General features: G+C 44.5%; 2 protein-coding genes across 2 annotated transcripts in view; one reads left to right on the top strand and one right to left on the bottom strand.

The window, feature by feature from the left end:
* LOC136629148 (oocyte zinc finger protein XlCOF6-like) overlaps positions 1-23,598 on the bottom strand; it is a 331,535-nt gene that overhangs the window by 252,598 nt on the left and 55,339 nt on the right. The window lies entirely within an intron of this gene.
* Positions 9,141-19,160, top strand: LOC136629135 (zinc finger protein 665-like). Its single transcript, XM_066605282.1, has 7 exons — positions 9,141-9,196; positions 13,003-13,150; positions 13,414-13,593; positions 13,677-13,800; positions 13,881-13,945; positions 14,446-14,548; positions 17,417-19,160. Exons 1-7 carry the CDS (start codon positions 9,156-9,158, stop codon positions 19,018-19,020), a joined length of 2,265 nt encoding a protein of 754 aa, XP_066461379.1. The 5' UTR covers positions 9,141-9,155; the 3' UTR covers positions 19,021-19,160.

The following is a 23,598-nucleotide window of genomic DNA, read 5'->3' as shown; positions in this document are numbered from 1 at the left end:
AGAGAGAGAGACAGCTGACAGAGAATTAGAAAGAGAGACAGCTGACAGGAGAAGAGGCACAGAGAGAGCGACAGCTGACAGAAAAGAGGTAGAGAGAAAGAGACAGCTGACAGAGAAGAAGTAGAGAGAAAGAGACAGCTGACAGAGAAGAGGCAGAGAGAGAGGGCTGGCAGAGAAGAGGCACAGGGAGAGACAGCTGACAGAGAAGAAGTTAGAGAGTGACAGCTCGGAGAAGAAGAAGTAGAAGAGGTACCTGAGGGAGCAGAGACGTCGGCAGAAGTGGTGAGAGGACGTCAGTTGGCCGCCGGCAGCGGGGCTCAATAATGGCGTTAGCTGAATAGGAGACCGTTAATTCAGCGGGGTGAAACTACTTACAGGCCCGCTCCCACTGCAGTCAGTGACTAGACAGGGAGTCCAGTGGGGGGGGGGGGGTGCAGTGCCGTCATCACCTCCATACAGTCCCAGTAAAGATCCCCCAGTACCCCGGGGAAATGTAAGGTCTTCCCCTCTATAACAGCGGCCCCGTATACAGAGCCTGAGGGGGGCTAATCGCCCTTATGTTGTCTATGTGGCTGTCACATTTCATCTGTATCTTCCTACGTATTTCTAATAATATTTTGTAAAGTTAATACAAACCGTTTTTTATCCTTCCAGTCATCCGTATTGGTGTTGGATTTCTTTATCGCTTCTCAGCAATTCGGTGTCTAGAATTGTTTTCTGCTCTTCTTTTTCCATTACATGTACACGTATTTCTTTCATACTAACAAGAGACACTGGCGCCACGAAATAATTAGTTTGCAATCTTTATCATATGCCTTGTGTATCCGTTAGTCAGTGGTCAGTGCTCGGGTCTGTATTGGGGGGACAACTCCTGCAGCTAGAACTAAGCCAATATTTTCCATCGAGCTAACCCTACCAGATTCAGGCCATGACACCTGCACCGCAGTGCCTCACCTCCCGCCGCTATACAGCTCTCCTTCACAGCTTTGGCTTGTCCGGGGCTGCTTCAAACTGCCCCTGTGACATTGTGGCCTGGAGCACACCATAGCAGCAGGCTCTGCTACATGATCAAAGATGACGGCGCCCACACTCTGGAGCGCTCTCACTCAGCGCCCATAGCTCTGCAGCCTCTTCTCTCCGCGCATGGCCTCCATTGCTGGCAGAGGCGAGGACAGAGTGGATACTCTGATAAAAGGGGTCCCAAGATCGATGCAGGATTAAGGTATGTGTAGATCTAGAGCGGAGCTCCAGGGAGTAGTGGCGGCGTCAGGGATGGCTCAATAAGCATCTTAGAAGAGTCTGAGGATGTGCAGGACAGATGGGACAGATGAGAAGCAGTCCTCAATGCAAGGGAGGACTACAGATCCCAGCATTCCGGCTGAGCGGGTTGGCCTGTCCCCCACATCATTAGAGTCTGATGCTGAGGATCTGGACAACGACAGTAGTAGCGGAGGAGAAGCCTCGGTCAGGCAACAAATCAGACAGCAAGAGTCCCTGAAAGGATGCGAGGTCTGTACTTAGGAGAGGAGGAACCTGAAGAAACAGCAGCAGCAGCTAAAGAGAAGAAAGAAGAGAGCCTGTATGTTACCAGCACTCTGGTCAGAGTCCAATCAGGGGGCTCGTCCTGGTGTGCCCCTAGGCCTGTGCTCTGTAGGGGGTCCCATGTAGGGGACTGGGGAAGAAAGGTCTGCTGATCCTCCCACACATCATGTGCAGAGAACTTAGTCTAGAAGTCCGACCGATAATGGAGGCTGTAGGACTACAGATCCCAGAGCAGCTCAGCGATACCCGCTGATATCCCTACAGATGGCTGAGGAACTGGGGTTCATGGTAGAAGACCATCAGCGTTCAGTCTGCCCCTAACAGAGCAGATGGGCCCCTCAGTGCTGGGGCCACCAGATCTCGCTGCAGGGGGTTTGCAGTCATTCAGGGATTATTGACCATCTTCCTCCTCAGGGATCTTGTGCAGCCGGTGATAGCGCCCCCTTTCTGCTGTGTCCAAGTAGTGCAGCTCTGCTGCATGTACATCACACGCACACGGCTCTGCTACATCCATCCTGACCCCACACATCCCTTCAGATCACCCAGCAGGGATCACAGCCAGCACAGCAGATCATCCCCTGGTCATGTGACCCGTGACTCCTCCCACACAAGTGATCACATGACAGTGACATCATCACAGGTCCTGGAAGCACACGGCTGCTGTCCGACTCTGCAAGTCTGTGTGTCCCTTCATGACAGGTCAGTGGGGGAGGGGTGGATTAACCCCTTCCGGACCGGCAGAGTTCAGGCCTAAGACTCCTAGTAGCCCAGTAATCTGTCCTTTAGCCTCTGTGAGTCGGGGGCTTAGAGAGAGGGACAATCCTATTACACAGGGACAGACCCCACTGCACTACCTGCCCACCCACCTACCTACAGGAACCTTCAGGCACTTCACACCCAGGACTTTGCTGAGTCCCTACAGTCCTCTCTGTCCCCTATCTCTCTCCTGCCCCCACCTGGCTGCCACACAGTACAACAGCGCTCTCAAACATGCCCTTGATGAAGCGGCGCCCCCTCATGACCCGAGCCATCCACTGCAGACCGCACCAACCCTGGCTCACACCTCATACACGCTTCATCTGGCGGTGCTCTAGAAGTGCTGAACGGCTGTGGAGGAAATCCCAAACGTCCGCAGACTTCCTCCACTACAAATTCATGCTCAGAACCTACAACCTCTCCCTCCACCACGCCACACAAGTCTACTTCACCTCTCCTCTCCTCTCTATCGCACAACCCTAAACGGCTCTTTGATACTTTTCACTCCCTTCTCAGCCCTAAACCGCAGCCCCCTGTGACGGATCTCAGTGCTGTAGAGCTGGCTGCTTACTTCAAAAAGAAAATTGATGACATCCGTCAGATACCGTGTTTCCCTGAAAATAAGACATGGCATGATTTTCCAGAATTTTTGATGATGCAAAATGATTTTTCAAGCTTTTTGAGGATGCTTGAAATACAAGCCCTACTCCAAAATTAAGCCCTGCTAACAGTTAATTTTAAAAGTCAATTTAAATAGTGTCCAGGCAGCTATACATGTAAAACAGTTAAACCTTTTCGAACAAAAATTAATATAAGACACTGTCTTATTTTCGGGGAAACACGGTAATAACTTCCCAATCCCAGACTAGCCCTGACCCTAGTCCTGTCAGCACTGCATCTAGCTCTGGCTCACTGTCTGTACTCAGACCAACAACAGAGGAAGAAGTCTCCAAATTGCTTTCCTCTGCTCGCCCCACCACCTGCGCTAGCGACCCTCTCCCCTCACACCTCCTCCGTTCCTTCTCCCCAGTGGTCATCTCCCATCCCACCACTATATTCAACCTCTCTCTGACCTCTGGCATCTTTCCCTCTTCTTTCAAACACACCATCATATCCCCACTGCTAAAGAAGCCGACTCTGGACGCGACTGATGCTGCCAACTACCGACCCATCTCTAATCTCACCTTCATCTCCAAACTGCTAGAACGGCTGGTTTACTCCCTCCTTGTAAGCTATCAGAACTCTCTCCTAGACCCCCTACAGTCTGGCTTCCGACCTCAACACTCGACAGAAACTGCCCTTACAAGGGTATCCAATGACCTACTGACAGCCAAATCGAGGGGCGATTACTCCCTACTGATCCTCCTCGACCTTTCCGCAGCATTTGACACTGTTGACCACAAACTCCTCCTCAGTATGCTTCGCTCTATCAGCCTAAAGGACACTGCTCTCTCCTGATTCTCCTCCTACCTATCTGACCACTCTTTCAGCGTCTCCTTTGCTGGCTCTACCTCTCCTCCTCTTCCCCTTGCTGTTGGGTCTCCCAGGGCTCGGTCCTCAGCCCCCTCTTTTTCTCTATCTACACAGCCCCTATTGGACAAACCATCAGGAGATTTGGCCTCCAATACCACCTGTATGCTGATGACACCCAGCTATACACCTCTTCCAGTGACATCTCTGCACCTTTCCTCCAAAATATCACCGACTGTCTGTCCGCTGTCTCTAACACCATGTCCTCTCTCTACCTAAAACTAAACCTCTCTAAAACTGACTTACTGGTATTTCCACCCTCCACTAACCGACCTCCTCCTGACATCTCCATCTCAGTGTGTGGCGCCACCATAACTCCTAGACAACATGCCCGCTGCCTTGGGGTCATATTTTATTCTGATCTCTCTTTTACCCCCTACATCCAATCTCTGGCCCGAACATGTCAGCTGCACCTCAAGAACATCTCAAGAATCCGCCCTTTTCTCACCGTGGACACGTTAAAAACGCTCACTGTTGCCCTCATCCACTCCCGGCTCGATTATTGCAACTCGTTGCTGATCGGCCTCCCCTGCACCAGACTCTACCCTCTCCAGTCCATCCTAAATGCGGCAGCCAGGCTCATCTTCCTGTCCAGCCGATACTCGGACACCTCTGCCCTGTGCCGGTCACTGCACTGGCTGCCCGTTAAATACAGAATTCAATTTAAATTCACTACCTTCATCCACAAAGCCCTCCACAGCGCAGCGCCCCCTACATCGCCTCCCTCATCTCAATCCATCACCCAGCCCAGGCTCTCCGCTCTGCTAATGAAACCAGACAGTGTGCCCCTTTAATTCGAACTTCTCATTCCTGCCACCAAGACTTCTCCAGAGCAGCACCGGTCCTCTGGAACGCACTACCAAAGGCTATCCGAGCAATCCAGGAGTCGCAGAACTTCAGGTGTGCTCTAAATATGACTGATCTCGCGCTATCCCGCAGCGGGAGCCGGCGGTCAGTGATAGCCGTCGTCCCGCTGCAGCAGCGCAGGGCATCGGAGATGCGCCCCGCTGTTAAGCCCTTCCCTGCTGCGATCTAAGCAGAACGGGGCAGGGAAAGTGTTCACAGAGGAGTGCGCACCCTCCTGTGTCTCCAGCCGACTCTTGCAATGTAATCGCGAGAGCCCCGCCTGTCGCCATGACAACAGGACACCAGATACTGGTGTCCTGTAGAGCCAATGCCTATGATCGCTGTATAAGGTGGTAGCCCTGTCATGCCTTATCACAGCGATCGGTAGTACAGTGTTGTAAGTCCCTCCCCAAAAATGCAATAAAAGTGAACAAAAAAGCCGTATACACCCCAAAATGGTACCAAAAAAAACTACAGCTCGTCTCGCAAAAAATAAGCCCCACAGAGCTCCGTACATAGAAAAATAAAAAAGTTACAGGACTTTGAATGCAGCGATATAGAAAAAAAAAAAGATTTCCAAAAAAAGGGTTTTTATTGCAAAGAAGTGGAAAAACCTAAAAAAAAATATAAGAATTTTGGTATCGCTGTATCCGTACCGGCCCGCAGAAAAAATGGATTGTGTCATGTATGCTGCATGATTAACGCTGTAAAAAGAACAACCAAAAATCTATGGCAGAATTGATGCGTTTTCTCTCCCTGTTATCATAAAAAAAATAATAAAAGTTTTACAATATAGTTAATGTACCCAAAAGTGGCACCGATAAAAACTACAGCTTGCCACGCAAAAAACAAGCCCTTATACGGCCGTGTCCACGGAAAAATAAAAAGGTTATGGCTTTTGAAAAATGGAGATGAAAAGCCGCCAAAAATCGTTGCGTCCTTAAGTCCAAAATAGGCCGTGTCATTAAGGGGTTAATAACCACATCACATGACTTCTTGGGAATTGTCCTCCTTGCGTTGAGAAAGGAGCGCATGAATTTCCACTGCAGCACATCGCCCCCCGCAGCACATCGCCCCCCGCGGCACATCACACCCACGGCACATCGTACAAGGGGGGCAATATGGTGGTTATGGATACTGGAGGATATAAGAACATGTGTGTATCTGTATGTTCCAACGGGCTATAAACTCCTGAGGAGCGACCCGATGATCCGGTACAAAGAGGGCATTTATATCACTACAAGAGGCGCTGCTGGTTCTCTGATCAGTCGCAGTGAAGGGGATTTTCTGCATCCGATCCATCGCAGGGTTGTGATATTCTATGGGCCACACAAGGTCTATAAGGGACGGGACCCCTTGAGATGTCGCCCCATTGTATCAGGGGGGGAAGATCTTACACAGAACTGTGGGGTATATAGAGGGTATCCTGCGCCCTTCTGTTACGGAATTGCCCCCCTACAAAAGGAGCATAGCAACTTTCTATTAACCCCTTAATATTCCATGACATAAGGTTTTGATATGTAGGTTTCGGGGTTTGTTAGGTTTAGAGGGGGATTGGGAGCCGATCCCTACAATGCTGGTGCTGGCTGTTTCCTACCGCTGGAATCTACCTGTAACAGCTGCGCTCAGCACTCCCACTGATAGTGGCTTTTAGATACCACAGTCAATTCTGATTTAAATGTCTCAAGTAGTCCCCGTGATGAGATCATGGTGTTGCGTTCAGTTGCCATGGCAGCCGGGGGCCTTCCGAAAGCCGCCAGGACTACCATTGCAGATTGCCTGTCAGATTGCTGTATAATGCAGGTAAAGTCCCCAGGTGCAAGCACCGAGTCATGACTGACTCCTTGGGTGACCTCACAATAAGATTTTTTTTTAGGTAGACTGTCTTTGCAGGGTGGTTTGACATTGCCTTCCCCAGTCATCTATGGTCATACTATGGTATTACATCATACTGCAGGAGCGATCAAAACATCGCAAGTTCTTGTCCCCTATGGGAGACTAAAAATAAAATGCAAATCAGTTTTAAAAAGTTTAATTAATAGATTAAAAACTGAAAGTTAATAAAAGTTTAAAAAAAACACATTTTTTGCCATATTAATAATAACAAAATCTAGCTAAGAAAAGCCAAAAACCTATTTGGTATCGCTGCATCCATAAAAGTCCGATCTATTGAAGCAACACATTATTTATCCCGCACAGTGATCATCGTCAGAATGAAGTAACGCCAGAATTGGGCCTTTTTTTTTGGTCACCATTAGAGATGAGCGAGCATACTCGGTAAGGCTATATACTCGAGAGAGCATCTCCTTTTTCGAGTACCTGCTGGCTCGTCCCTGAAGATTCGGAGGGGGGGGGATCCCTCTCTCTTTCCCTCCCTATCCCCTCTGCAACCCCCTGCTCACCCCCGCAGGCCCCCATGGCTATCCTGAAAATGTAAGAAAAAAAGGAAAATAAATGAAATTAAGTCCGCATGTGCAAAAACTGCGGTTAGCCAAGGTAACATAAAATGCTCCTGGCTATGAAATGTACCCAAGAGCCTGGAAATCTCACGGGGGCAAGGAGAAGGGGGGTGAGGAGTAGTATGCGGTCCCTGGCGATCACAGCGATCAGGTAAAAGTAAAAAAGGTAAAAGTTTCGCCTCCCGTCACAGATCCAATCCATGATGGGAGATGAAATTACTTAGCTAAGGCCTCTGGTGATGTCACCCATGGGGATCTGTATCTGCGGACCTTTCTTCAACTTCGGCACATTCACCTGTCGGCAAAATGGTGGATGTAAGCACAGAATCTGGGGAGGTCCTGGGTAATTTAAAATCTCCTTGCTCCTGGCTACTAAAGGTAGCCGAGAGCCTGAAGCAGTGACCAAGGGCTGCAGTGAGTGGTCCCCGGTCATGTGACTGCCGTTATCCAACGAATAATGACGATCAAGTAAAAGTTAAAAACAGTTGAAGTTGTTTGCTCCTTTTGGTTTGGACCCCGTCGTGCATACAGACATAAGATAAGGGCCACAATGGGTATGTTTCTGAACACGGGACAAACGGGGAGATCCATTTTGGGGTGGAAATCTTCATTCATGTGTATGTTGTCCAAAAAAACAGTTTTTAAAATGACACAATAGTGGGATTTCTATCACTAAAAACCCTGAGCTCCTATATGAAAAGGACTTTGCCGAACTCTTAAAATAAATTACAGCACGCTTACGAACATATGACTTACCCTTTCTCTGCTGGTTCGGTCGGAAAAACTTGATTCAAACGTACATTGTACCAAAATATTTTCTATAAACTACAAATGATATCGATTTTCTTTCCAAACTCCTTCTTCAAATGTATCAATTTTCTCTAGATTTATCTGGAATCACAAAAGAACTTGACTGTCTCATAGGCTCTTGGTTCAGAGAAGGGAGAATGGTGGCATCAACCTTCCTGACATATTGTAATATTACAAATCAATCCAATTAAACAGTTGGCTGGAACTGATAAAACCCTCCAAAAACCTAATAGTAAGCTCTCTAGCACAAGCATCCTATGGAACAACCTTGTTAAGGGACCTTTCACATAAAATGTACAAAAAGTCTTTGTGCAATCTTCTCTTGAGAGAAGCCTGTGAGGTCTGGGACTCTCTACAAGGGCAGCTAGCTCCCCATCCATCTCCCATAGCACCACTAACTCTCATTACTGATTACCTGGAAGCAGAACTAGACAGTCACACAAAACAGATATGTTCTATTCTTGACAAGCTTACTATAGTAGATCTCTGGTCTCAACGAAACCTTAACTGCTCATTGCGCACCACAAAATTGTTATCAAAAACATCATGCCCCCCCCCTCCCCCACCCAGCTACGAATTATTTATATAAACAAAACTTTAGACAAGTTCAACAAAACTTTTCTATCCTCTCACCTGCTAACCAGACTGGAGTGAATTGCTGTGGCTCAGTGTAGCCATAGTAGGAAACTCTCACTCCTCAAAAAAAGGTTTATTGCTCACCAAGACACAACTAGGCCTGCGTATATCAGATCCTGGGAAATAGAGCTTAGGATAAAACTGTCAAAGAGGTGAAATCAATCTTGGGCAGCTCGCATGGCCACTAGTTCTATCAAGCTACAAGAAAATCACTACAAACTCCTGACACGGTGGTATAAGGCCTCATGTCCACGGGGAAAAGAAGAATTAAAATCCGCAGCGGATGACCTGCACGCGGATCCGCGCCCCATAGGAATGCATTGACCACCCGCGGGTAGATAAATACCCGCGGATGGTCAATAAAAGTGAATTAAAAAATTTCTGGAGCAGGAAAAAAATGGACATGCTCCATTTTAGTGCGGGTCTCCCGCGGGGATGGCTCCCGCAGGCTTCTATTGAAGCCTATGGAAGCCGTCCGGATCCGCAGGAGACCCGCGCCTGAATTAAACTCACCTGCTCCGGGCGATGCAGATCTTCCTTCCTTCGCGGCAGGATCTTCTTTCTTCAGCCCGGCGGATGTGCCTGGCGCATGGGAAGACCTGCACCGTCCACAGCTGGTGAGTTTATTCTTATTTTAATGCCTCATGTCCGCGGGGCAGGAGAGTCCCTCTACAGAATCCGTAGCAGGCCTGATTTTCCCCGTGGACATGAGGCCTTAGTCACCAGAATGGCTTTTTGCTTACAAACTATCAAACACAAACATATGCTGGCGTTGTAATGAACATGCAGGCTCCCTGGTGCATATTTGGTGGTCCTGCCCACTGATGAGGTCTTATTGGAATCAAATAGAAGCTATAATATGTGATGTAGTTAGCAACTCATTTAAACTTCTCCCAGAACATGTGTTCTTATGTCACCCCTCAGTAAATATATTTTGGGGTGTAGTTTGTAAAATGGGGTCATTTGTGGGGGGTTTCTATCATTCTGACACCAATGAGCCTTTGCAATCTTGGCTTGATGTAGGAAAACAAAATATTCCTCAAAATCTTGATAATCAATGTTAAATTTGCAAATCTCCTAAGTGGTTAAAAAAAAACTAAAGTATTTCAAATGTGCATCCAGAATAAAGTAAACAGAGGGGAATATATATCTCATCAAAAATCTGTACAGTAGGTTTGCACATATTTGAGATATTGCAGTTGGAAATGTGAAAAAATGTTTTTTTTCAAAATTTCCCCAATTTTGGCACGACATATCACCATGAATATCCTTCGCAGACTTTCCTTGCAGAAACAAGAAGTTTATCAGTCCTCTGCTCTCATTTGCTGTGAATATCGTCTTAGACTCCGCCATTTTGTTTTTTCCAGGTGCCTAGATCACTGTTGCTATAAGCTACAACAACAAAAAACATATATTATACATAAAGCTTTCATGTGATGTAACATTTGTTACCATAGAAACAAAAAAAGAACACAAAACCAAAGACTTATCAGCAGCCCCTCATATTATTTTGTCTATTTCTGTCCTCAAGATCGGCTAGTTTACTTCTGATAGATGACACTTCTTCCTCGAGAGCATAATGGGCGTCTATGAGACTATTGTGGGATGCGGTTATTTCCTCCATGTTATTTTCCACGTGATCCGCACGCGCTCCCAATTCTTGTAATGAGGAGTTGAAAATGGAGGACATGTGGATGAAATCATTCTGTATAGAGCCTCTCAGTGCCATTACCACGTGTTTAATAAAATCTTCAGTAGCTGGCTGGTTAGTGGAGGGGAGGTCTGCAATGGGGTCTCCCTTTGTCAGAAAGCTGGTTTGTGGGGAAAAGCCTGAGATTGTTGTGGGTGAAGAGGCTGCAGCATGCAAATGCCTGTGTTCAGGCACCATCTAGATTGCTGCTTCCTGCTGACTCAAATCTCAAGTCTGCAGGGAGCCAGCGGTGCTTGCTGTGCTTGTAGTTGTAACAGAGTTGGTGTTGTGAGTGGAATCAACTATTAGTTTCTCTTCTGCTGCTGAGCTGTGAAGAAATCTTTGGCCCGCTGTGGAGGGAACTTGGATGTTTTCCTCTTGGTCATGGTGAGTGAGGAGAGGGGTTTTAGAGCTCAACAATCGTACCTGCACTGCTGTGTAGTTGCTGTGAAGGCACTCACAGAGGGGAGCTCACTGATGTGCGTCCAACCTGGTCTTCATTCAGGCCACGCACCTGGCAAATTTTTCTTAGGAGCACTGTGTTCCCCAATTGTGTGATTGTTTTCCTATGCAATTTGGAGTCATTGACTGCACTGGGGACCTTTTGGAGGGCCAATTGGTGAACCCGATTTTTACTCCCATTGACTTTTTTTTTTTTTAATTCTTTATTTATGAATTTTCCATTTTTCCAAAACAACAAGTTAAATCACTGTTAGGTAATGCAAAGGAAATGACAACCTGCAACCTAGCCAGTGGTACAGAATTCCTCAACTGGATTAAGGCAAAGTGCTAAACATTAAAGCATGTACAATAAACCCCTGGAGGTGGGCCTATTCAGGTACTACCTATAGTATTGCAAATGTGAACTGCAATTATTCTTGGTCCCGGATTTTGCAACCCCTGTAAAGAGGTAAGAGGACCCTCATTAAAGGTCAGTCCCCGACCCATGCCTCCCCACCCTTCTACCTAAACCCAACCCACCCCATGTACCCTCTATATTCCTCTATTCTCGTGATAGTGACAGAGAACCTCCTAATCCCATTGACTCTTAAGGGAGCTGGGATTGACTGTCCTGATTCACAATGATTTTGTTAAATCAACCCAATACCGACATGAACAGATTATTCCACTAATCGCTCATCACTAGTAACTATTGGTTACAATTTGAGAGAGAGAACTGATATAAGTTGTCACTCGATACTTGGATAGATACCTCTCCGCCTGCCGGGGCTAATATTCAGCAGGCATTAAGGGAATTTCATATATAGCGTGATTCTCCGCCCCCTACATCTGACAGGCAGAAACTGAATTTTAGACTTAATTAAAGAAGAATTTGTGTTCTCCAGGACTTCACATTAAGGTACAAAGGGGTGTCAATTGAAGGTTTCTGTTTGGATCACCTTCATCAGGGCAGCTATCCCATTTTTTGTTAGGAAGGGCTCAATCATAGGGTCAGAGTAGGGATAGTCTGACTCCTTTTTTATTTTATGTACGATAAATACATTGTCATGGGACATTTTTAATTGTTATAATAAAGGTTACGTTTTAGTAGTAGGCCGTCTTGGAAAACTTGTTTTTTCATTGGCAGACAATCCAATTTGCCTGACAACTTTTCCCCTTTTTTTGTACTTGCTTTTATACAGGAATAGACATAAAATATGAGAGTTTTTGGGAGTGTAAAAAAACAGTACTACCCCAACTAATCCCAAGCCTGAACACAAGCATTGCACAGCTGTTAGTGATGGAAATGCTGCCCTTTAGCCTATTGATGCCTACTGCAAAGTGATGCTCTGTGCTAACCCAGAGTACCAGATGCCCAGCTGTCATTTCTTTGCCTTGGACCTCTATGTGAGGGATAGGTTCTGCAACGCTAGGGAAATGTTGTCAGTATTAAGGAGCACCTGGCCACAGATATGGGGTCCAGCAAATTCGGCCATGGGCAATACATATCCCTAACCACACACTGGGTCAAAGTCCTAGATGTGGGGTATGAAGGTGAAACAGGTGGACCTCAATTCATGGCACCCCAAACACTTGTGAGACATTCATCTATCTGTCCCCTCTTCACCCCCCTCCTGATCTTCTTCCTTCCTGTTTTTGGAGTCTGCATCCAGTCTAGACTTGCAGTGACTGTTGGGGATAACACCAAACCGCCTCACCTGTGATGCGCCTACATGGTGGGATTCCATGTTACATGTGTTGTAGAGGCTAAGCCAGCAGCAGAGAGCGATCACGGAGTACCGGCTGCTGTATGCCGTTATCAGGCCCTGTATGAGGGTCGGCCACTTGACGCCTGTGGAGTGGCTGCAGATCAAAGAAGTCTGCACCATTTTAGCCTGCTTTTGAGGAAGCGACCAAAACGGTCAGTGGTGATGATGCAGTGATGGTAATAACCATCCCTGTTGTCTGCCTGCCGGAACAGACACTACACGGTCTCGGGGACAATGACATGTTGTCGCAGGAGGAGTGAGAGGAAGAAGGAATAACAATCTGAAAGCTTTCATGCCAGCATTCCAAGGTCAGGGATTGGTGAGCATCGGTCATGTGTATCAGCACGTACGATAAACCGGCCTTGTTACAAGAGCAAGATAGAGAGATAGCTACATGGTTGATCTGCTGTCTCTGTGTTAGTAGCTCCTCCAATAGTTCTACTAATCCTCACCAGTAAATGTAATTTTAACTTTGAATTTCTGTGGTTTTTTTTTATATTTCATCATCTTTCTGTCCACTCAGGTCCCCGCAGTATAGGATCCTCTGTTGTCCTTCACTACATAAGAGAATTTCCTTGATCAGCCTGTCAAGAATGGAGAAGGACAAGAACAAGATGGTGGAGAGGGTATTAAATGTCACTCTAGAGATATTCTTCCAGCTTACTGGGGAGGTGAGAGATCTTGATGATGTCACATTACATCATTCTTATCTATGGTAATAACAGATGATGTCATGTAGAGGGTACAGATTCTGATGATGTCACATTACATCATTCTTATCTATGGTAATAACAGATGATGTCATGTAGAGGGTACAGATTCTGATGATGTCACATTACATCATTCTTATCTATGGTAATAACAGATGATGTCACTGGAGAGGTGATGGACTCTGGAAATGTCTGTGGTATTTATTAATGCTTCCCGCATACAGCATTACACAGTAGTGAAGAAGACCTCTAGCAATGGCTCTCAGGGTCCTGTGTGTGATGGATGGAGAAGACCCCTGAGCCCAATCACGGAGCCCCCTTCTCACCCCCTGATGCAAGAGGACATCAATGTACAGAAGATTCTAGAACTCGCCAACAAGATGATTGAGCTTCTGACTGGAGAGGTGACGCCGCAGGGAATGCTGGGACATTATACAGTAATAGCACTGGAGGAATTCTGGGTGATGACTGTATATTGTGTTGTCAGGTTCCTATAAGGTATCAGGGTGTCGCTGTCTATTTCTCCATGGAGGAGTGGGAGTATTTAGAAGGACACAAGGATCTGTACAAGGACGCCATGATGGAGACCCGCCATCCGCTCCCATCACCAGGTAATAGACAGGACTAAATACACGGGGACTTTATTATCTGTATGTAAAGAATGACTTCAGTGTTTGTCTGTTTCCTCCAGTTCCATCCAGTAAGAGAAGCCCACCAGAAAGATGTCCCTGTCCTCTTCTTCCACAGGACCATCAGGTATATGGAGATGTACTTCTGATCTGTAGAAGGCTGTGAAGCTCTTGTATTCAGTCTTATTAGATGTCTTCTACTTGTGTGATGAGGCCGGTGGAGATGGCAGGATTACCGCTGACCAGAGACATTACATGTTGTCTGGATCTTCTCCCAGTTTTCTGCTGGTGGAGTCTGCTGGTGGGAATAAGGAGCCAACAGGTTGAATTTATATCTATCTGCTCCTTTATTTCCCCCGAGACAAGCATCGGATGTGTCTGGTAGACGCTGATCTCCTCCACTGAGATAACGTGCAGCGTGTCTAGCCATGCCGGATATACATGTGTATGAGGTTCCTGAGGGGTCATTGAGCCACCATCAAATATCTATGACTGGCTTCTAGACCTGCTGCCATGTGGCTCAGATAACTACTCCTGTCAGCTCATTTTGGGTTGTAATGATGATTAATCATCTTTTCACATGACTTTCCCAACTGTCTGCTGACTTTTACAATATTTGTCTCACAGCTTTTGTATCCAGATGAAGATCTGACCAATATTAATACTACAGAGACAAATGTGAGGGGTGATCAGCGGTGTAAAGTGGGGATTCTTACAGGTAACCGCCCAGGTGAGTAGTAACCACTAAATTCAGCAGAGAAGAGTCACAGATTCTCCTCGGTCAGCTGCTGCAGATAGTTATGTAGATTTATAAGCTCTGGGATCTGTCAGTTTCCGCTGGATGTTCCCCCATTCAGCCAAAGTACAAACTAAATGTGGATGACATGTGATACAGTTATAGGTGATAACACACGATGAGCATCTATAATATGGGTGTAATTATGTGCACCACATCGTCATAATGACGCGATTATCTTATGTATTGTATTCATTAGTTAGTAAGATAAAGGTTTGGCAATAGTACATCTGAGTGTAAAATCCATCTGTAGTCCAGATATATAATATATCTATGTGAACGAGGCCGATTCCTTCATCGTTTGCTGCCAGTACTATTGAGAGAAGAGTATCTCCCCAATTTTACAACTAAGGAACCATTAGCTCCTATTAGACTCCTAGAATCCAGATTGTGGAGACATGGACCCAGATAACAGAAGATTCCTTGGAGGATGGAAGGTTGGTGCTATGAGTGTCAGGAATGCTTCTCTCCAGGGACTGGAAGGAAGAAACCTGGATGCCGGATCATCATCATATAACAAATCTCACAGCAAGCAGGAAAGATTAATATCCTCTTCTACTCCTTGAGTAAAGTAGGGGATACAGTTGCAGATTCAATGGTTGCATTTGACGTCAACCAGGCTAAATATAAAGACATGTCTCAGCACTCGTACACATTTAATAGCTGAAAAAATTGTGCAACTGTTTATACTACAAGCATGAACATGTAAGGTTTTTACCTCATATTTTGAGCAAAACATGGGGGCCCATCCTCTAAATGAAGGTAAACCTTATTGGATAGAGTCCTTTTTTATAAAGATATCTCTCTTTGGGCCAAATGCATCCTCAATGTAACCATACAGCCCGGTATCCTGGTTTCCTCCTTCCCTCTACATTGGTTTGTAATAAAGCTAATGTAGCTCCCATGGAGTATGTGAGATGGACACCATCTAATAGCACTGACTCACAGGAACCTTTTATAGTTCTCCACTGAGCATTTACTAGCAGCACGGGGAGACTGATATATGAAGCTATGAAGGTGGAGGCTTCACCACAGAAGGGGAAAACTGCAAGAGAACAGTCTGGTGGTCAAACATGATCTGGTGGTCCTCACTCCAAGGTCTACTGTTAGATTATTGTTCAATCAGTTTTATTGAGAGATTTTTGGGACAAAATATACATATCAGGAAGGTCACGCAGGACCTTGTGAAAAGACAATGAACATATCATGTAATAACACAAAATGGAAGAATTCGGGCCAACAACTACTACCTCTCACTCCTAACTTCAGGTAGTACTTGGCCCGACAATAAGATTACCTTCTACCCTTGCCAATATACAAAAAAAAAGAAAGAGATGAAAAGGAAAAAAAAGTTTGTATGGGGGTGGGGGGATTGAAGAAGTAAAACAAGAGAAAAAAGGGAAGGGGAGAGGGGAAGGCAGGTAGGTTTAGTATTGCTATCTCTGCCATTCTCATGACCCACAGATGGGTCCTGCATTTATCATGCCTAAGAGTCTTGGATCTCTGTAGAGGACTCAAAGTCTATTCATAGCTGCCATACCGACAGGAATTTATCTGCTTCCCTCGCATTTTCCACACACAATTCCTCCATATGACGCAGGTGTAACATCTCTTGTTGCCATTCACACATGGAAGGAACATGAGTGGTCTGCTAGTGGCGCGGTATGACCACTCTAGCAGCTGCCAGGCATAATCGTAGTAAACGTCTCTTTTGAGATTTATTTGAGCCTGGGAGTATAGAGAGGAGGGCAACCTGTGGGGTGTTACCTGTTCTCTTATGTTGTATTAAATTGTATGCGGAAAATACTTTGTCCCAGAAAGGTTTTATCATGCTACATCTCCACCAGACGTGGATGATAGTACCGCTATCAGTTCCACAGCGCCAACAAAGCTCAGAGACTGAAGGAAATATAGTGTGGAGACGAGTAGGATATTTGTACCACCTTGATAGTAGCTTGTAGCTTTTTTCCTGAGGCGTGCAGGCCATAGACAGTTTGTGTGTACATATAAACACCTTCTGCCAGTCGCTCTGGGGGATCACGACTCCCAAATCCTGTTTAAAGTAAGGACCTATGTTATAAATCTCCTGGATTAGCAAGCCATAGATCAGGAACACTGTATGTGCCGGAGGGGACTGTAGTGAAATCGATGTTTTTAAAGTGTGTGAGTGCAGTACCAAAACTACAGCCATCTCCACAGCTAGAGAGAAAAGATCGCAGTTGATAATACTCTAACCAGGAGAGATTGAGGTGAACAAATCTATTCCTGAGCTCCTGAAAGAACGGGACAGAGGAACCACTAAGAATGATGAACTCGGGGATCTTTCCGTTTCTCCCATTCCCAGGAAACAATGTTGGGAATTTCCTGGCGGAAACGCGAAGTTGCTAAAGAGCGGAATTAGGGGACTATCCTCTCAAGATAAGATTTTTTTAATGTAATTTTGAGTCCCAAAGTCTAATTGTCCCTTTCAGAAGGTATTTTGGGGAGACAGCAGTGGCCCTATCGCTGGGTCTTATCCAGGGGAGGAGTCTTATGGGAATCGGGCAGTCTACTTTTTCCAGGGCTACTCATTGCTTATTAGTAGCATGGTATTGCAAATCTGAAAGGTGCTTTAAGACTGCAACTATATGATAGAGTCTGAAATTCGCAAACCTACTGTTAGATTATGATCTATTTTCTTATTATTGTCTAATTGCATTTTGCTATGCAACTCGTAATGTAATTAGAAATGTTCTAAAATATCAAAACCAATTTTAGTTATGTTCAATAACACTAAAATCAGCTTTATTCTCTTCTCTGCAGAGGACTGTATCGGGAGCTCAGAGGGCTGTTTGATGTCAGCAGACTTTGAAGCAGATGATAAGAGTAGACAAGATACATATGAAGAACCTGGCAATATCACAAATAATCCCCCAGCCCTTCACAGCAAAGATCCATCATGTGATCCTCTTATACAGGTCCCATCTTCTAATCCATCACAGGCTGAAAAACAGAAGAAAAGTTACAGAAGAGGAGAAAATCAAAAAGCTCACAGAGGAGAGAAGCCGTATTCATCTTCAGAATGTGGGAAAGTTTTTAGTCTAGAAACAGATCTTATTACACATCAGAGAAGTTACATTGGGGAAAAGCCATTTCCATGTTCAGAATGTGGGAAATGTTTTACTAGAAAAACACATCTTGTTAGACATCAGAGAACTCACACAGGGGAAAAGCCATTTCCATGTTCAGAATGTGGGAAATGTTTTACTAGAAAAACACATCTTGTTAGACATCAGAGAACGCACACAGGGGAAAGGCCATTTTCATGTTCAGAATGTGGGAAGTGGTTTACTAGCAAAACAAAGCTTGTTAGACATCAGAGAATTCACACAGTGAAGAAACCATTTTCATGTTCAGAATGTGGGAAGTGTTTTACTAACAAAGCCATTTTTGTTAGACATCAGAGAACTCACACAGGGGAGAAGCCGTTCTCATGTTCAGAATGTGGGAAGTGTTTTACTAACAAAGCCATTCTTGTTAGACATCAGAGAACTCACACAGGAAAGAAGCCGTTCTCATGTTCGGAATGTGGCAAATGTTTTACTGAGCAACCACAGCTTGTTAGACATCAGAGAACCCACACAGGAGTGAAGCCATTCTCATGTTCAGAATGTGGGAAATGTTTTGCTAGCAAAGAATATCTTGTTATACATCAGAGAATTCACACAGGGGAGAAGCCATTTTCATGTTCAGAATGTGGGAAATGTTTTACAAACAAGGCACATTTTGTTGAACATCAGGGAAACCACACAGGGGAAAAGCCCTTTTCATGTTCAGAATGTGGTAAGTGTTTTTCTACCAAAGTATATCTTTTCAGACATCAGAGATATCACACAGGGGAGAAGCCATTTTCTTGTTCAGAATGTAGGAAGTGTTTTACTAGCAAATCAATTCTTGTTGTTCATCAGCGAAGTCACACTGGGGAAAGGCCATTTTCATGTTCAGAATGTGGGAAGTGTTTTACTAGCAAAGCATATCTTGTTGAACATAGGAAAATTCACACAGGGGAGAAGCCATTTTCATGTTCAGAATGTGGGAAGTGTTTTACTACCAAATTAATTCTTCTTACACATCATAGGATTCACACAGGGAAGAAGCCATTTTCATGTTCAGAATGTGGGAAGTGTTTCACTAACAAAGCATATCTTGTTGATCATCAGAGAACTCACACAGGGGAGAAGCCATTTTCATGTTCAGAATGTGGGAAGTGTTTTACTAGGAAAGCCAATCTTGTTAATCATCAAAGAACTCACACAGGGGAAAGGCCATTTTCATGTTCAGAATGTGGGAAGTGTTTTACTAGGAAAGCAAATCTTGTTAAACATCAAAGAACTCACACAGGGGAGAAGCCATTTTCATGCTCCTAATATGGGAAATGTTTTTTTACCAGCAAATCAATTTTTGTTACACATCATAGAACTCACACAGGGAAGAAACCATTTTCATGTTTAACATATATGAAGTGTTTTGCTTGGAAATCACAAGTTCATTAAACATCTAAGAATTCACGCAGAAAAGTAACTATTTTCATTTAGAAAACTTGATTTCAATTATAGCATGTTTCCTTTAAAATACCACATTCCTAATAGCTCATTCTGGCCATTTTTTGACCTAAATTTCTACAAGAAACTGCTATGATTAGATGTTTACTAAAGGTCAATAAGGAGTTAGTAAATGTGCTGCAGACAGTGGCTTTTTTTGCAGCAGGGTGTAGGTTTGGAACTTCTCTTCTGGCACTTTGTGGCTTCACATGACTGTTTGCATGCTGTAGCAAGGTAGTTCACAAAAAAAAAGTATTTTTTTGAGGAAGCAAATGAGAATGAAAAGGCGTCCACACATCCGGGCGTCTGTGATGCCAGACTTCCACCTGTGGAATTTCATAATGAAGATTTCATTGATACAATGGCCACAATGTTTTTACGGGACCTGGAAAGAGAACAACTTACACCAACTGCAGAACAGTCAGATCATATTAGAACCATCAAATTCCCAGTACCAAACAGGGACTTTTATCCAAAGGCCACCAGAAGTCCATGTATGGACAGGTTTCAACACGCTGTGGAGAAGGATCTGCTGAAACTCCAGACACATAACAAAGAGGTGTTTAAAAGAAGGAAGGACAATCTATCATATAAGGAACGGAAGCAAATACAGAATCTGACACAAAATAAAAATATCATCATAAGGAAGTCAGATGAGGGGGGAAACGTGGTGGTGCTGGTTTATACTCAAAATTGGTTCTGGATCTACTGAACGATAACACCAATTACAAAAAGCTTGATTCAAACCCCATGCAAGTTTGTCTTTCCAAATTGGAGAAATTAGTTGACGAAGGGAAACACTTGGGAGTTCTAACTGAAAAAAAAGCTGCACATTTATGTCCTGAGAATCCTTCCTGTTTCATGGCCTTCCAGAGGTCCACAAAGGGGTTTTTCCTCCACCTCTTCATCCCATAGTTGCAGGGATCGGTTCAGCCTGTAAGCACCTTAGCGCATGGGTGGACCGATCCCTGCAACTGTTGGTGAAGAGGATGCCAGGTTATCTCATAGACGGCAAACATACCACACAGCTTTAATCTGGGAGAAAGAATATAGATGGGTTCTATGTGATGTCCAGAATCTGTACTCTTGTATTCCGCACCATGTGGCCATGGAGGCTATCCAATTTAATTTACATAAGTACAGTAAATATGATTTCACTTTAATTTCCTTCATTTTGGATAGCACATTCTTTCTATGAAAACATAATTTTTTCTCTTTTGATAGTAAATATTATTTACAGATAACGGGAACCCCTATGGGGTCCAGATTTCCCCCCACCATCTCGAATTTATTCATGAGCTGGTGGGAGGAGTTTTTCATTTTTTTTCTATTTCTAATCCCTTCCATGGCCACATGGGGCAGTACCACAGATATATAGATGACATTGTTATCATTTGGAGAGACATGGATCCTGATGCCACCGGTGACACACTTTACTCATTTAATTCATACATTAATAACAAGAATTGTAATTTACGTTTTACAACTCGTACGGATAAATTCAGTAGACCGTTTCTTGATCTCAATCTAACAGGTAATATTTCTTCAGGCAGGGTAATAGTGGATATGTACAGGAAGCCAATTGCAGGTAACCTAATATTGCATGCCTCTAGTGCCCATCCGAGACATACTATAGAGGCTGTCCCTGTGGGAGAGATGACAAGGGCTAAGAGAATCTGCTCCAAAGAAGACAGTTATGTATCCCATAGGAATGACATCTGTTGCAGACTGTCTAAACGAGGTTACAAAAAACGAACCCTAGAAAGAGCTACATCCAAAGTGGATGACACGAGTCGTGATTCTCTTCTAAGTATTAGACCCGTCAAACAATGCACTCGATATGCAGATAAAATAATTTTTTCAACGGAATACAGTAGGGACTTCTATGCAATTAACCCCTTAGTGACGAAGCCTGTTTGCGCCTTTGTGACGGAGCCAAATTTTGGAAATCTGACATGCGTTGTTCAACGTAGCATAACTCCGTAAAGGCTTTACATATCCAAGTGATTCTGACATTGTTTTTTCGCCACATGTTGTACTTCCTTTTGGTTGTAAAAAGAGACCGATATAATTTGTGTATATTTATTAAAAGTACCAATATTGGAAAAATTTTGAAAAAATTGTCATTTTTTCACATTTTCAACTGTAATATCTCAAATATGTCCAAACATACTGTACAAATTTTTGATAAGATATATATTTCCATCTGTTTACTTTATTCTGAATGCCCACTTGAGAAACTTTTGTGTTTTTTTTTAACCATTTATAGGACGTACATATTTAACATTACTTTTCAGCATTTTGAGGAACACTTTGTTTTCCTGCACCAAGCCAAGTTTGCAAAGGCTCATGAGTGTCAGAATAATAGATACCCCCCCCAAATGACCCCATTTTAAAAACTACACCCCTTAATGTATTCACTGAGGGGTGTCATGAGTATTTTGACCCCACCAGTTTTTTTCAGGAATCAATTCAATTTAGAGGAGAAAAAATAAAATTTCATATTTTTGCAAATATGTCATTTTAAAGACATTTTTTTCCCTATAGTGCCCATGAAAATGACGATTTACACCCCAAAATGGATACCCCAGTTTCTCCCGTGTTCAGAAACATACCCATTGTGGCCCTAATCTTATGTGTGGATGCACAACGGGGCCCAAAATGAAAGGAGTAGTCGGTGGTTTTCAGAACATAGATTTTAGGCCCCATAGCACATTTGTAGAGCTCTTGAGCGGCCAAAACCAAAGAGAACCCCCACAAGTGACCCCATTTTGAAAACTAGACCCCTTAACGAATTTATCTAGGGGTTTACTGCCCATTTTGACCCCACAGTTTTTGAATGAATTCAAGCAAAGCAAAAGGAAAAAAATGTGATTTTCGTTTTTTTGGCAATTCTGTCGTTTTAAAAACTGCTTTTTTTGTACAGCACACACATGAATGAAGACTTGCACCCCAAAATGGATACCCTTGTTTGTCCCGTATTCAGAGACATGCCCATTGTGGCCCTAATCTTATGTGTGGATGCACAACAGGGCCCTAAATGAAAGGAGTAGTCAGTGGCTTTCAAAACAGAAATTTAGCATGAAGGTGATTTAGGCCCCATTGCCCACTTGTAGAGCCATTGAGCGTCCAAAACGATAAAGAACCCCCACAAATGACCCCATTTTAAAAACTAGACCCCTTAATGAATTCATCTAGAGGTGTACTGCATATTTTGACCCCACAGTATTTGAATAAATCTAAGCAAAGCAGAAGGAAAAAATTACGATTTCCATTTTTTTGGCAATTTTGTCAATTTAAAAACTGTTTTTTTTGTACACTGTACATAGGAATGAAGACCTTCACCCCAAAATGGATACACCCGTTTGTCCCGTGTTCAAAAACATACCCCTTGTGGCCCTAATCTACATAAAGGACACATGGCAAGGCCTGTAATGTAGGGAACACCCGTTGGATTGCAGGGCACAACTGAATAAATTCCAGGCCCCATTGTTCATTTGTACGGAATAAAAATTGACTCCCTAAAAATATCCCCCCACCCCCCCCACCCCCCACCCCTCTCCGCGCCCTTTTCGGCGTTCCCCAAATCTTAGATAAAAGTAATAATGTGAACTGTGTGGTATTTCTGAAGACAGGGGTAATTACTTAGGCTGGTAGGGATGGGTACATGGGGCAATAAAACCGTGTATCCCCCCTCCTCTCATGCCTTTTGGGTGTATTTTGTGACCTCAGTGGCGGGTATGGGGTGTAAAAAGTGGGGCACTGTGAGTCTCCGTAAGCTTGATGAAGTGCGATGGTCTCGCACAGAAGACGCTCAACAAGCTGCTCCTGGAGCTGCAGGAAGGCGAACGTTCACGGGGCTTCTTGTAAATTGCGTATTACAGGTAGCGGTCTGAATAACGCCAGGCTCACGCAGCCGTAGCTGGAATCCGCTTGCGGTGGCCTGCAGCGGATCCCAGCTGTGAGCCCGGCGGTGACCCTGCGTACTGCCACGTAATGTACTGCGCATAACTGACTACTCACACAGGCGGTCATGCGCAGTACATTTCTTTTTTTTGTTTGGATTTCCCGCACCGTCGCTTAGCAATGACGCGGGTACCCACAGCCCGTATACAACGTAGTTGCGTATGGGCTGCGGGTATATCTGTGACCATGGAGCACAATGGGCTCTACGTTGCTGCGTTCTCCTTTCTGCGAGTGGATTACGCAATTCCAACCCGCTAATGTGGGCGGAATTGTGTAATCCAATGCGATTTGATCTGTGTATTACCGCGGATCAGAAGCATGCGGAATCCGTAATTCCTATCTGGTCATGTGAGACCTGCCAAAGGTAGATCGCTACCTTTTTTTCATGTGACCGGGGACCGCTCAACGAGGCCACCCGTCACTGCTCCAGGCTCTCGG

Source organism: Eleutherodactylus coqui, chromosome 5, assembly GCF_035609145.1.
Source record: "Eleutherodactylus coqui strain aEleCoq1 chromosome 5, aEleCoq1.hap1, whole genome shotgun sequence".
NCBI classification, from domain to species: domain Eukaryota; kingdom Metazoa; phylum Chordata; class Amphibia; order Anura; family Eleutherodactylidae; genus Eleutherodactylus; species Eleutherodactylus coqui.
This window is presented reverse-complemented; position numbering and strand designations above follow the sequence as displayed.

Coding starts and splice junctions, on each gene's coding strand:
- LOC136629135 (XM_066605282.1), top strand. CDS start 9,156: ATGTGCCTGGCGCATGGGAAGACCTGCACCGTCCACAGCTG. Junction 13,594..13,676: donor TTGAGCTTCTGACTGGAGAG/GTGACGCCGCAG, acceptor TTGTGTTGTCAG/GTTCCTATAAGGTATCAGGG. Junction 13,946..14,445: donor TTCTTCCACAGGACCATCAG/GTATATGGAGAT, acceptor TTTGTCTCACAG/CTTTTGTATCCAGATGAAGA.